Raw genomic sequence first — 12500 nt, 5'->3', positions numbered from 1 at the left:
TGCCTATCACAGATGTATCCACCACAGGAGTGAAAAATATGTCAACTAGTCCAGATAGTAAAAAAAAACAAGAACCCACAAATGAGAAAGAGAGTGCAGTTGGTGCTGAACCAAGCCAAAGTGAGAATGATAATAGTGTCAAAGCTGAGGACATGCAAATGATAAAGACCTCACGAAAACAGGTGAAAAAGGTTGGTAGTCAAAACATATCCTCGAAAATACTGCGATACTTCTTAGGTCGGTACACATGGTACTTGAATAGATTCCACCAATCTTTGGAGACTGAGATGCCGGACACCTTCAATATGTTTCGCATATTTTCAGTTGGACTGAAGCAATTCCTCATTGATTTCAAGTAAGTTGTCAACAGTTAACTTTGCTTATTTTAGATGCAGTATGAATAAATGGGATATGTTACACACAAAATTAAAATCTGTAGACTAATGGTCTTTAAATTTAAATTTTGATTGCATTGATCGTGTTGATATTGTTAAGGTCTTTTTTTTTCTTTTCAATAGGGATTTTATGATGGTCCTGGTGTATCTAAGTGTTCCTGGCAGCACACTAAGAACTTGCACCCGTCGGGAGTTGGAGCTGTATTACAACATGCCAAGAGACATGATCAGAGTCTTTCCTATACTTGCCTTATCATCTTTACCTTTAGGCCAGAATCTTGCCTTTCCCATAGGGTAATGACTGATATGTGAAGACAAAGAGAGTGGTATTCTTTTTAGTCTGTGAAGACTGTTGGAAACTTTTCCCTATTTTTCTTTTTTGCTGTAAGAAGTGTAGAACATTAGTTATGTTGGCAAATAAAGAGCAAGGAGATCTAGAAAAATACCTACTGTGGTTAGAGAAACAAAGAGAAAGATTGAGTGATAACAAGAGAAATAAGAAAGTGGAATGAGATTCAGAGATGTATGAGCATTGTTCTCTATTCATATACAGGTATTGGTTTCCAAGGCACTTGCTGTGTCATCACTTTTGGGACATCAAGCAGCGTCACGAATTTGCCCTCATGGACATGAAGAAAAGGCTGTTCAATTATCGGCCTGTGTTCAGGTAAAGGTCCCTCTATTGTATGATTTCAATATGGGTTCATATGTTTAAGATGTATTTAGTATAAGATCAAAAGTGCAGTTGTATAAGCAAGAACTGTCCCATTTTCCAGGTCCCTACAAGCTGCGCTGAATACCATAGAGGATAAGAGCTTGCGCAAGAAGTGTAGAGCTGCCTTCTACAAACTTGGCTCTGGTATTCATCCCACAGTTGAGGAGATTGTGGAACTGTTGCCTCTGTTCCAGGGAGCACCTTTCCACATTAAGAAAATGTATTCAGTTCATTTGGTAAGTTCTAGTTGCAGGTAAGTTTGATGGGTTGTGTGAGGTATTTTGTTTGTCTTTGTTAGTATTACTTTAATGGTTCTTACTGATTATTGCATTGACTTTTATATCCTATTAGGCAGTCTCTCCTTACTCAAACATAGGAAATATGTATGTTACAAAGAATGAAGTTTTGCATATTATGACTTCAATACTGGATGCTAATTGTACTGAATGATGATTAATGGAGCGGCATTGAAGAGGGCAAGAATGTGAAAACTAAATATATCTAGAAGGCTGTAGAAATGTCTGTTTGTTAAGTTGATTTATTGTGCATTTACTGATGTATTTCAATTTGTTGTATTGATACATTAGGCTAGGATTGCATTAGATTTAGGTGATGTATCCCTTTGTTAGTGGAACTGGGAATATTTGTTTATGATATACGATATAGGAAAGGGAAGTACACATTTTGTTGTTACTGAACTAATAAAGGAGAGTATCCTGTACTTCATATTCTTTTATGATTGTGTGACTGCATTCAGTTTGATCGTGTAAATATAAGTATACAAATTAAGCTCAAAAATGTTTGTTTTATATATTTTGCTCTGATGTGTAATGAAGTTTCTGTAAACTAGGTTTGTAAAACAAAGCTAGAGTACAACTCTCGTGTAGATTGAAGGAATATATCCGGGTAGTTTAAGCATAGTACACTGACATATTCATTGGTGATACGGATTCTAACTCCTAGCCTGCAATTTTCAGAGAGGGCTGCTGCGACTACATGGTAGGTCTGTTTATTTTCTCAAACGGAAAAGGCTAGAGGACTATGCAAGGCAGCTACATTACCTCGATTCAGCGATTTCCAGAGAAGGGATTGACTCACTCTCGCACGAACAGTTGAAGCATGTAAGATTATCATGATTGTTATTGTTATTAGTGTTGTAATTGTTATTATTGTTTTAGTGATTATTATTATTATTGGTATTAATAATAATAATAATTATATTATATTATTAGTTATAATAATAATTATTATTATTATTGTTATTACTACTATTATTGTTATTATTTTTTTCATTGTTGTTATTATCACTATTATTGTTATTATTATCTTTATTATTATTATTATTATTATTATTATTATTATTATTATTATTATTATTTTTATTATTGTTATTATCATTATTGTTATTATTATTATTATTGTTATTATCATTATTATTATTATTTTTTTTATTATTATTATTGTAATTATTATTACTTTTTTAAATTATTATTATTATTGATATTAATATTTTTTATAATTATTATTATCATATTGATAATAACAATTATTCTTATTATTATCATTATTATTATAATTATAATTATTATTGTTGTTGTTATTATTATTATTATTATTATTATTATTATTATTATTATTATTATTATTGTTGTTGTTGTTGTTGTTGTTGTTGTTGTTGTTGTTGTTGTTGTTGTTGTTGTTGTTGTTGTTGTTGTTGTTGTTGTTATTATTATTATTATTATTATTATTATTATTATTATTATTATTATTATTATTATTATTATTATTATTATTATTATTATTATTATTGCTGTTATATTATTATTGTTGTTATTATTATTGTTATTATTATTATTGTTATTATTATTATGATTATTTGGAATATGTCTATTAATAGTCTTAGTGAATAATCTTCCTTTTTTATGTAGTTTAGCAGTGATATCATTGTGATATTACAAAGGGACCTTGCTTATTATAATCAATGCATCACAAACAAGCTAGGACTATATTTTATCTGAGGCCTTGGTGATGTTTGTGCATATAGGGTTGACAGACACCATTTACACTCTGTCTGTTCTCCCTCCCTGCTCCAACTCTGTTCCTCTCTTTGCTCCAACTTTGTCTTCTCTGTGTCTGTTCCCCACTTTGCTCCAACTTTTTTTGCCCCACCTCTGTTCCTCTCTTTGCTCCAGCTTTGTCTGCTCCACCTTCAGTCCCCTCTTTACTCAAGCGTTGTCTGCTCCACCTTCGGTCCCCTCTTTACTCAAGCGTTGTCTGCTCCACCTTCGGTCCCCTCTTTACTCAAGCTTTGTCTGCTCTACCTCTGTTCCCCTCTTTACTCAAGCTTTATCTGCTCCACCTTCGGTCCCCTCTTTACTCAAGCTTTGTCTGCTCTACCTCTGTTCCCCTCTTTACTTAAGCTTTGTCTGCTCCACTTCTGTTCCCCTCTTTACTCAAGATTTGTCTGCTCCACCTTCGGTCCCCTCTTTACTCAAACTTTGTCTGCTCCACCTTCGGTCCCCTCTTTGCACCAACTTTGTCTGCTCCACCTCCAGTCCCCTCTTTGCACCAACTTTGTCTACTCCACATTTGTTCCCCTCTTTGCTTCCGTCTGCTTCCCCTGTCTGCTCCAACTCTGTCTGGTGGTTGTGTGAGAATTGTATACACACATCTCCTTTAGTTTTGTGTGCCTTTAGTTGACCCATATCTGCAAAATATAAAACATACAAAGACATGACCCGGCTTTTGTCAGAAACACATCCACTGATTGTCTTAGGCCACAGGAAGACAATGAGAAGCACAGGGCCTTGTGTTTAAGGTTTAAGTAGTAATGCCTCCAGTTTGTTTTATACTTCCGTAGTTGTTCTTAAATAATTTATCGTCATTTCTTCCACAGTGCCTTTTCATGAGAGGTTTGAATGCAGCTAACATGAGCAACGAAGCCATGACAGAATACATGAGAAACTGGCTCAGGGTGTCACGAGAAATCGACTCATCATCCTTTTCCCTCCTCCTGCATCTTCCAATTCTCCTGGCTTATAATCAGCCAACCAATATTGTTCTTATTTATTAAGATAAGAGGGCAGGTGTTTTTTTTTTTTTTTTTTTTTACTATGATGTGTAATACCCTGTGCTAAAATTTCTAGTTTCAGATTTTTTTAGAATTATTATTGTTTGTGTATTTTATGATGCAAGATTTTGAGATTTTCAGAGGTATTATTATTTTTTTTTTTTCTATTATGAGATATGTCATGCTTTTATCTTTATCTATTGAAAACTTGTTTGCCTTTTTTACTTGCATCTTGTCTTACAAATTTTATAAGTGTGATGTAATTGTGATATATGTAAAGGTTCTTCGCTAAATAGACTTATGCCTTTCCTCGTCTATTTGCTTGTCTCTTTTATAAAGGCTTCTTTCCAGTTTTACAGTTAGTTGATATTATTTTTCTTTTGTCATAGTGGTAGTAATGGTAGTAATAGTATTATCATCACATCATCACTACTTTTATTGCTGTGTGCCATCCTCATTATTGTTATGAGCTTCGTCATTGCCATCGCCACGCATATCATTTGTATACATTCTCATGGTAGTAATTATTTTCTCTTTCTTAGTGTTCTTCTTGTTTTTATGATTATTTTTGTTATCAATATTATAATTGATTATTATTATTGTAATTGTTTATTATTATTATTATTATTATTATTATTATTATTATACTTGTTATTATTATTATTATTACTCATTTTTCTTCTTATTATTATCATCATTATTATTATAGATTTGATTATATTAATAATGATAATGATAATATCAATAATAATTATTCATATTCATATTCATATTATTATTGGTATTATTTTTTCTTCTGTTATTATTATCATCATCATTATTATTATTATTGTCATAATTTTTAATCATGTCAATCATTGTTATTAGTGCTATATTTTTTGCCGTTACTGATACTGTGTGTAATAATAAGCTGAGATGATGCCTCACTGGGTGCCCAACTTGAGGTTGGAAATGCCCAGACATTACAATGAGAGGTAGTGTTTGTCATGTCGTCATGGCAGAGGCCCAGCAAATCTCAGAAAAGGACAATTTTGCGAGACCATAGACATGGCATATATAGACATAATAGTGTAAATATATTGGAAAACATTATATCCATTCCTCATATTATTCTAATATCACAAATTGATCTAGAAATCCGCATGAAAATCGGCAAATCTGAAATGAGGGTTAATTGTGAAAGAAGTTTGTCTCTCTTGTCTAAATAATGCTATGTTTCACACATTGTATGAATCATGTATTATTTGTTCATTTTCTTTCAATTTATAAATCGAGTTTTGCTGTCTTTTTCATGTTTGTTCATATAGTCATATGTATTTATTCTTTGTCTGGTGTCATATGTAGTCATAATTAATCTTTAGTATATATTTTGATTGTATGACAATAGTAACCCCAAGCCATACATATTAGTCAATGAAGAAAAGGCTCTCACAATGTCTCAGTAAATGCATTCCTTGAAAAGGAATTGTTTTTTAACCTCTAATCACAGCTCTTTTTATTTCCTGTTCTCCCACAACATTGGTAGATATGTTGGTTATATACACACTAGTCCATTTAGAAGCCTCAGAACCAACCCACATTGTTGGTTCTTGCAACACAGTAAAATCATCACATCTTTGAGTTTATCATAAGGTTTTCCTCTCCAGAAATATGGCACAGGGAGGGTCTGTCTATCATGTACTTAATTTACAGTTTCCACAAATGAAGTATAAATCCTTCAAGGATCAGAAAGAAATAACTGTGGCAAGCAGCATTAGTGGAAGACTGCATGTCAACTGTACTGTAATGCCTGTGACACATATTTGCTTGAAAAGCGAATCCTGAAAGGAGTATCGGAGTGAAACCTAATTGCTTTACTTTAAGCAAATCAGAATTGCATTTTGTATCTATTTGTGTAATGGTGCATATTCATTACTGGCATAAAAGAGAATATGTCTCTTTTTGGTAATATTGATACTGCTGGTCAAGATCATATGCCCCGAGAGTTATATATACAAAAAAGAATTATATTGGAGACTGTTCAGATGTACATGTACACATCAGTATGAGTAATACTGTGTGCTTGTACAAGCATGGATGTCTGACCCTGCTGGAGTAATTATATTATTCCAAGGCATTTACAATTTTCTTGCATTTGAACAGAAAATACAAGAAAAATACATTTCACATGCCATTTTAGCGATCAGAGATTGTAGTAACAGCATTTACAAAAAGGTGAGCATTATAACACACTCAAAAATGTGATTTTTTTTCTCCTTGCACAAACTGTATATTTACAGAGTATTTAACTTTTGCAGTATCAAAAGTTAATGCAGCCCCTCATTTTTCTGTTGATTTTTCAGTGCAATTTTTGATTTCCAATTGTTTGTCTAGTCACCTTATGTTAAATTTATAATGTATTTGTCTCTTGTCTGGATTTATTTTGACAATTTAATGTACAGACTTTTAGTTACGTATCATGTTACAGTATATACCATCAGGGATCAATAGATTGAGTTACGCTTCTTTTCTATGTTTGTATTTAAGTTTTTACCTCAATTTTTGTGTCAGGATTTTGAGACAACATAAAGGAATAACTTAATATCTTTACTTTCTGTAAATAATGTATACAGAATACTACTAAAAAATACTGGTTACCAAGATGTAGCAGTTGTGGTGATGATTGCTTTTTGAACCAATTTTTTTCCCCATAATATTTAGAGAAAAGATTGGAGTTTTATATTGTTATAAATATGGACCATTTGTGAGGTTGGTCAAAAGTGTGAAAAAGCTATTTATTTTTAAAACTTGAAGATGGTCCTTAGCCAAATTTTGTATTTGGCCACATATTTGTCCACAGAATGGAGTAAACATTCTCTAATATTTACAAGACTTTCAATCATGTTTTCCTCTCAAATAATAACTTAAAATAATTATTAATTAATGTACGTTTTCATATATTTTTTAAATATTATTCTTTCAATTTACTTTTATACTCATTAAGATTCTAAACTACAATTTTGAGGTGTCTAAATTTACAATATCACAACTGGGAGCCCAAACTGGTATTTTAGTTTAATGGTTTCAACTGGCTTCAAGTCTGCAATAGCATTTCCTTGAAAAGTAAAAAACAAATCTATACATACATGATTTAATGTAAAAAACAACATGCCTGAATGATAATTGCAATCTTATAAAAAGGATTCATTAAATAGTATGCAAAAAGGAACTTCAAAAATCAAGATAAATATCTCATATTTTATTTTACACTATAAACAAGTTGCACAACACCAGAAGAGTATTCAAAACATCATGGAATGTGATGTACTTACTAAGTACGAATTATTAATCTTGATCAAATAAACCTTTGAGACAACAACCAACTTGTGCTTTGTTAATTAGTCCAGCAACTACGATAAAACAATCAAGTTTGTAAATTCAAGATAATCTACTGTGAATGAAAATAAAAATAAATTCAAAGACAATGCTATCTTTCATCTGACAACTGGTAAAGAACTGAAATTTTTGCCCAACTCTCTAACAACACAATTCTATAATTCTGTAATAAAGATGTCCCCAAAGAGAGCAGACTTGGAAAATCTATCTATGTACAAAGGGAAAAAAAAAAATTAAAAAAATCTTACAATACTCAAAATTACTCTTAAAACCTGAATCTCCCACTGAACCACAACAAAAGTACTTGAATGATGCAAACAAGATACATTCATTTCAAATTGTACATACACACACATATTCTACTAGACATCTGTCTTCCTAGACACTGATCATGGAGTCTAAGCCGGAGAAGCAGAAAGCGGTTTCTCTTCACTCTTCCTTCTTAGCATTGATGTGCATTTCTGGCCTGATGTCATTGACGAGCTGCAAGATGCGCTTGATAACCTGCGAGGAGTAAATTACGTTGGTGATACCCATTATATCAAAAGATTTGTATTATTAGTTCCACAAACATAAAAAACTGGATCAACATAATTCAAATAAAACGAATTCTATATAGTCTTTCTGCTCCATATACTCTTGAATATGAGGATCCCAATACAAAGAACAGTCTTCCACTTACGGCTTCCTTATTATAGGCAACCTGCTTGTTCATGGCATCAATCTTAATATGAGTGTCATTCTTGATCTTTAGGGCAATATCATCCTGCGATCCTAAATGCTGAAAGACAAAAATGGATAGAAATTATCTACATGCTACACATAAAATAGATTATGAATTAAAAACTTATAATAACTATAAATGCTTTTACAGATTGGATTAAACCCTTCAATACTTCCATTACAATCCTGTTTTCTGGTCAAAATTTTCTAGGACTGACAAAAAGAGTTTTCATGTTTTTTTTAAGGTTCATATCAGCAGCTAAGTTTTTCTTTTTACTCATATCAATGGTATTTCCTCTGCAACAGGTTTAATGAAAAACTCACCTTAGCTTCATATTCTTTGAATTGACGTTCTCGCTCCTGTCTGAATTTTTCAATCTCAGCCTGGGCTTCATCTTTAGCCTGCTTTAACCGACGTGCTTTGCCTGAAATTAGAATTTTTTTATGAAATAATTTTGGGTGAATACTGAGAATAATTTAGGAAGAAAAATTTTCAGTGAATGAGTGAACACTTCATGGAGAGGGATAATGTTATCTCTATGCTAGTTAACTAAAACCTGAGACTGATACTTCTTGTTCTGTATTCTAATACTTTCTAAGGAGTTTAAAGTTTTGTACATGTTACTAACTAACCCTCCATGGACTTCGAAGACAGAACTTTACCTAAGCAATTATATCGGCTATGTTCTACCCAAACCTACTTGAAACATGCTGTGATCCATAACAGATAACCTACAACTGCAAATATGTCCGTAGAATACAAATAGATCTCATAAATTTATAAATCAAGCATAAAAGTGTGAGCCTTTTTGGATTCAGAAGTACAAATATGTTTAATACAATTATTTGATCATGTAATGTTAGAAGTACTATTGCTATAACTCTTGCAAACTTTTTTTTGTACAACACTGAAATTGAAAACTGTTGCTGCTTTGATCACATATTTGTTAGCCCTTCTGTGTTGCATATGTCTAGAGCTGTCATGACGTAATGGCCTATGACATACATACGTGTCATTACTCGCAACAGGTGGGCCAGCTGTACACAGCTTAGGCTTAGCCACAAAATTTAGACTATTGCATACTATCAAAATCAGAAAAAATTTAGGCCTCGTCATCATAAGGTTAATGAATAACCCATGTGCTCCAGTACACCTGCTTGTAAGATGTATGGTATTCCTTAAACCGCCCTGCTTTTCTGTTTAGCGAAAAAGTAGTGTTACTGTAGCACCTCAAAGCTCAAATGATTGCAAGACTGGCATCTGTATCAAAACATCATTGTGGTTTCATTTCAAAACTTAAAAGCATCAAATTGCCCTTAGACAGTACATAAAAAATGATATATGACCAGCATGACTTGAAATGCAATATAGATGGTTATTCCTTAATTTCTATAATAGGTTTGCATTAAACTAGATATCAATGGACTTCTGTTGATGTCTATTATCCAAATATGGCAGAAAAAGTTAATAAATAGGCACCATATGAACATCCAGTAACTCAAGAGCTGTGTGCAATGGCATGTTTACCTTGAGGAGTGACAGCCTCGTCTGAATTGTGACGTCACTCATAAGGTGAATCATTTGGACCTACTAAGTTCCATCTTGCCTGTCAGAAGTGGTGGTATTTGGTATTCCCAGCAAAGGGTTTGGGCTTTTTTTTGGGGTATAATCCCTTAATGACAATAATACAAAAATACTACAAACTAACTTCTTCATTCCCTGATCATATGCAATAAATTCACAATAGACAATTTGAGTAGTGTCCACTGATACTAAATCTGATGGATTTCCACCTGTTTTATCTACGTAACATGGGTGTTTTATCATGAAAAAATCTGGCCGAGGGGTTCGTCACAGGCTCCTCGTCATGGAAAAAATTTGTGAGCTGTGGGTACTGGGTACGTTTCATGGGAAATTAATGCCAAGTGTCAGGTGATCGGGATGTCTCGTCAAGAGTGAACAGACCAACTGGAGTGAAACTGTCTCACGGACTTCATGAGGGGATTCGTTTTCAAGTTCCTGCAGGATATCCACCAGTCCATGAAAAAGTTGACAATCCATCAACCCTACCTAGGAGAGGATTGTCTCTAGGGAGGACACCAATTATGGTCCACATGCATGCCAATTCCAACAGGTCTGCAGACCGATTCTGGAAAATAACCAGTTGCTGCGCATACCAAGGTGAAAGCAATGTTTGCCAAGAGGTGTTGGGAGGCAGGGCACCCCATTAACCCTCCCTCAGACAGTAACACCCCGTCACAGCAACTTAAATTGTTAAAAAAAAATTGAGAAATGCCAGTGAGAACTTACGGCAGTTTGTTAAAACTGTGCAAGGATCAACCCAATCAACATTCATATTTCTGGACATGCATATACACAGAAATAAATGTATATCTGTTGATCTGTCTAATAGATATACATTTATTTATCTATCTACCAAGTAGTTATGCATGCCTACACTAATAGATTTGTATATATTTCTGTGTATATGCAGGTCCATCTAATGAATAGCAATTACAACGGGCCTCGTACAATTTTAACAAACTGGCCGTTAGTCTCTAACCTAACTATCTTCCAAATATTAACAATTATAATCTTTAATATATATATAACAGTTAAAGAAGATTTTAAAAGAAACTGTACTTTCTTATTCTACATGATGGCATTAACTGGACAGAACATATACATGTAATGTGCCTATAACATGAAATTTCATATCTTTACTGCAACCAAACTTTTCTAAATCAATCATAATGCTTAATAAGTTAAAGTATAAATCAGCTAGGAAAATATGAGGTAATTGTTGAAGACCGCGACGCACCCTCGCATAGACTAAGTCGAAAAAAATGATGTTTTTCTGCATGAAATTCTATGATTTCATCGATTTTTGGCGTTGTTTCTTTTGCGAATGAATCGTTCAGGAGATCGAGTACCATTTCTTCATCGACGATCTTGATTTGATAGTCCCGTTAGCAGGGGAGGGCATGAAGTATATCAGGGAAATTATGGGGTAAAACAAGCTTAATAAGAAGAATAACGATCAAAAATGCATAAAACTAGCACAAAAAGCGCTTAAAATCGGCCAATGAAACTCTACGGATGTAACCGCCATCTTTGAAAGTTTACGGACTGACGCGAAATAAATCAAAAACTCCACGGGAACCCAACCCACATTTCGGCAAAAAAATCTACGGGATTCACACGTTCCAACCCCCAAAAACGTATTGACCAATAAACCAACCAACCTAATATATCAATATAAATTGCCGTGACTAAGCGTGCCCTTCGGGCACTGCCCGAGGGGAGGGTTGATGGGGGGCAAGCCCCCCAACACCCCCCAGGACACATCCTCTCCACCACGGTATGTACGGCAAGACAGAGCTGCTTTCACACCGTAAAATAATAAACCAAATACCTTTATATCAGGAAACGTGAAACTTTCGTTTCTTTGTACTGTTGGGATTGCTTCGATTTTAATCACCTTTTTCGTCCTTTGGAGCTCTTGGTGGGCTCAGATATAAAACTGGGATGGTTACTGAAGTCGAATTATTCTTCGATGCCACTGTAAAGGTCTTAAAAAAGAACCCAGAATCAACACAACACTGGAAACGCAACATTTCTCACCGGCTTTCAATCTCGAAATGAGCGGGTTGGTGAGCTGTCAACCTGTGGCTGGCGCAAGAAAGTGTGAAACACTCGATGCGCAGGATTCGATATGAGGGTATAGATAAATATAAAAATATGCAATTGAAGTATAATAACATTACTAAAAGACTTTAAAGGTATAAATGCGTACCAGCAGACACAGATAATTAGCCAAATATCGTTTTGACAAGCGCGTAATGATACACAGACTAGTTCGCGAACGCAAAAATGCGTTCGTGGGTCAGTGTCGTGTTTTTCCTAGCAAGGTAAACAAGCTCATCGACTTTGAATTTGAAAGGCGGCCGCGCGTTATATTTTCGTCATTTAGCGGTGACTATAAGGCCGGTGCATCTTAAACTATACGCTATCCCCTTCTATTTTTCCCCCTCTATAAGATAGCGGTGTCCATTTTCCTCTATCTACGCGCGTCGCGGTCTTCAACCTCTACCAAATATGAAAATTGGTAAGGGGTTCAGGACACGGCCCCATCGTTGGGAAGGTTTTAGGGTCGTCCAACAATCTTTGTGGTCGTTTGTGCGTTTAAGATGGGGTTCCTTTGCTTGGTCGTTCAAGCCG

At 34.2% G+C, this 12500-nt stretch overlaps 2 protein-coding genes across 2 annotated transcripts in view; one reads left to right on the top strand and one right to left on the bottom strand.

The window, feature by feature from the left end:
- The window catches only part of LOC113813314 (LETM1 domain-containing protein 1), an 8568-nt gene extending 1524 nt beyond the window's left edge, over positions 1-7044 (top strand). Inside the window, exons 2-7 of the mRNA XM_027365292.2 lie at positions 1-355; positions 519-689; positions 949-1062; positions 1172-1346; positions 2088-2231; positions 4007-7044. The exon at positions 1-355 is cut by the window's left edge and continues 269 nt beyond it. Of these exons, the coding sequence (XP_027221093.1) occupies positions 1-355; positions 519-689; positions 949-1062; positions 1172-1346; positions 2088-2231; positions 4007-4183 (1136 nt within the window). The 3' untranslated portion in view covers positions 4184-7044. The remainder of the gene's footprint in view (positions 356-518; positions 690-948; positions 1063-1171; positions 1347-2087; positions 2232-4006) is intronic.
- Positions 7045-7403: 359 nt separating this feature from the next.
- Vha13 (V-type proton ATPase subunit Vha13) overlaps positions 7404-12500 on the bottom strand; it is a 5593-nt gene continuing 496 nt past the window's right edge. Inside the window, exons 2-4 of the mRNA XM_027365290.2 lie at positions 8603-8703; positions 8238-8336; positions 7404-8059 (exon numbers count right to left, since the gene is read on the bottom strand). Coding sequence (XP_027221091.1) covers positions 7985-8059; positions 8238-8336; positions 8603-8703 — 275 coding nt within the window. The 3' untranslated portion in view covers positions 7404-7984. The remainder of the gene's footprint in view (positions 8060-8237; positions 8337-8602; positions 8704-12500) is intronic.

Source organism: Penaeus vannamei, chromosome 8 (assembly GCF_042767895.1).
Source record: "Penaeus vannamei isolate JL-2024 chromosome 8, ASM4276789v1, whole genome shotgun sequence".
NCBI lineage: Eukaryota > Metazoa > Arthropoda > Malacostraca > Decapoda > Penaeidae > Penaeus > Penaeus vannamei.
This window is presented reverse-complemented; position numbering and strand designations above follow the sequence as displayed.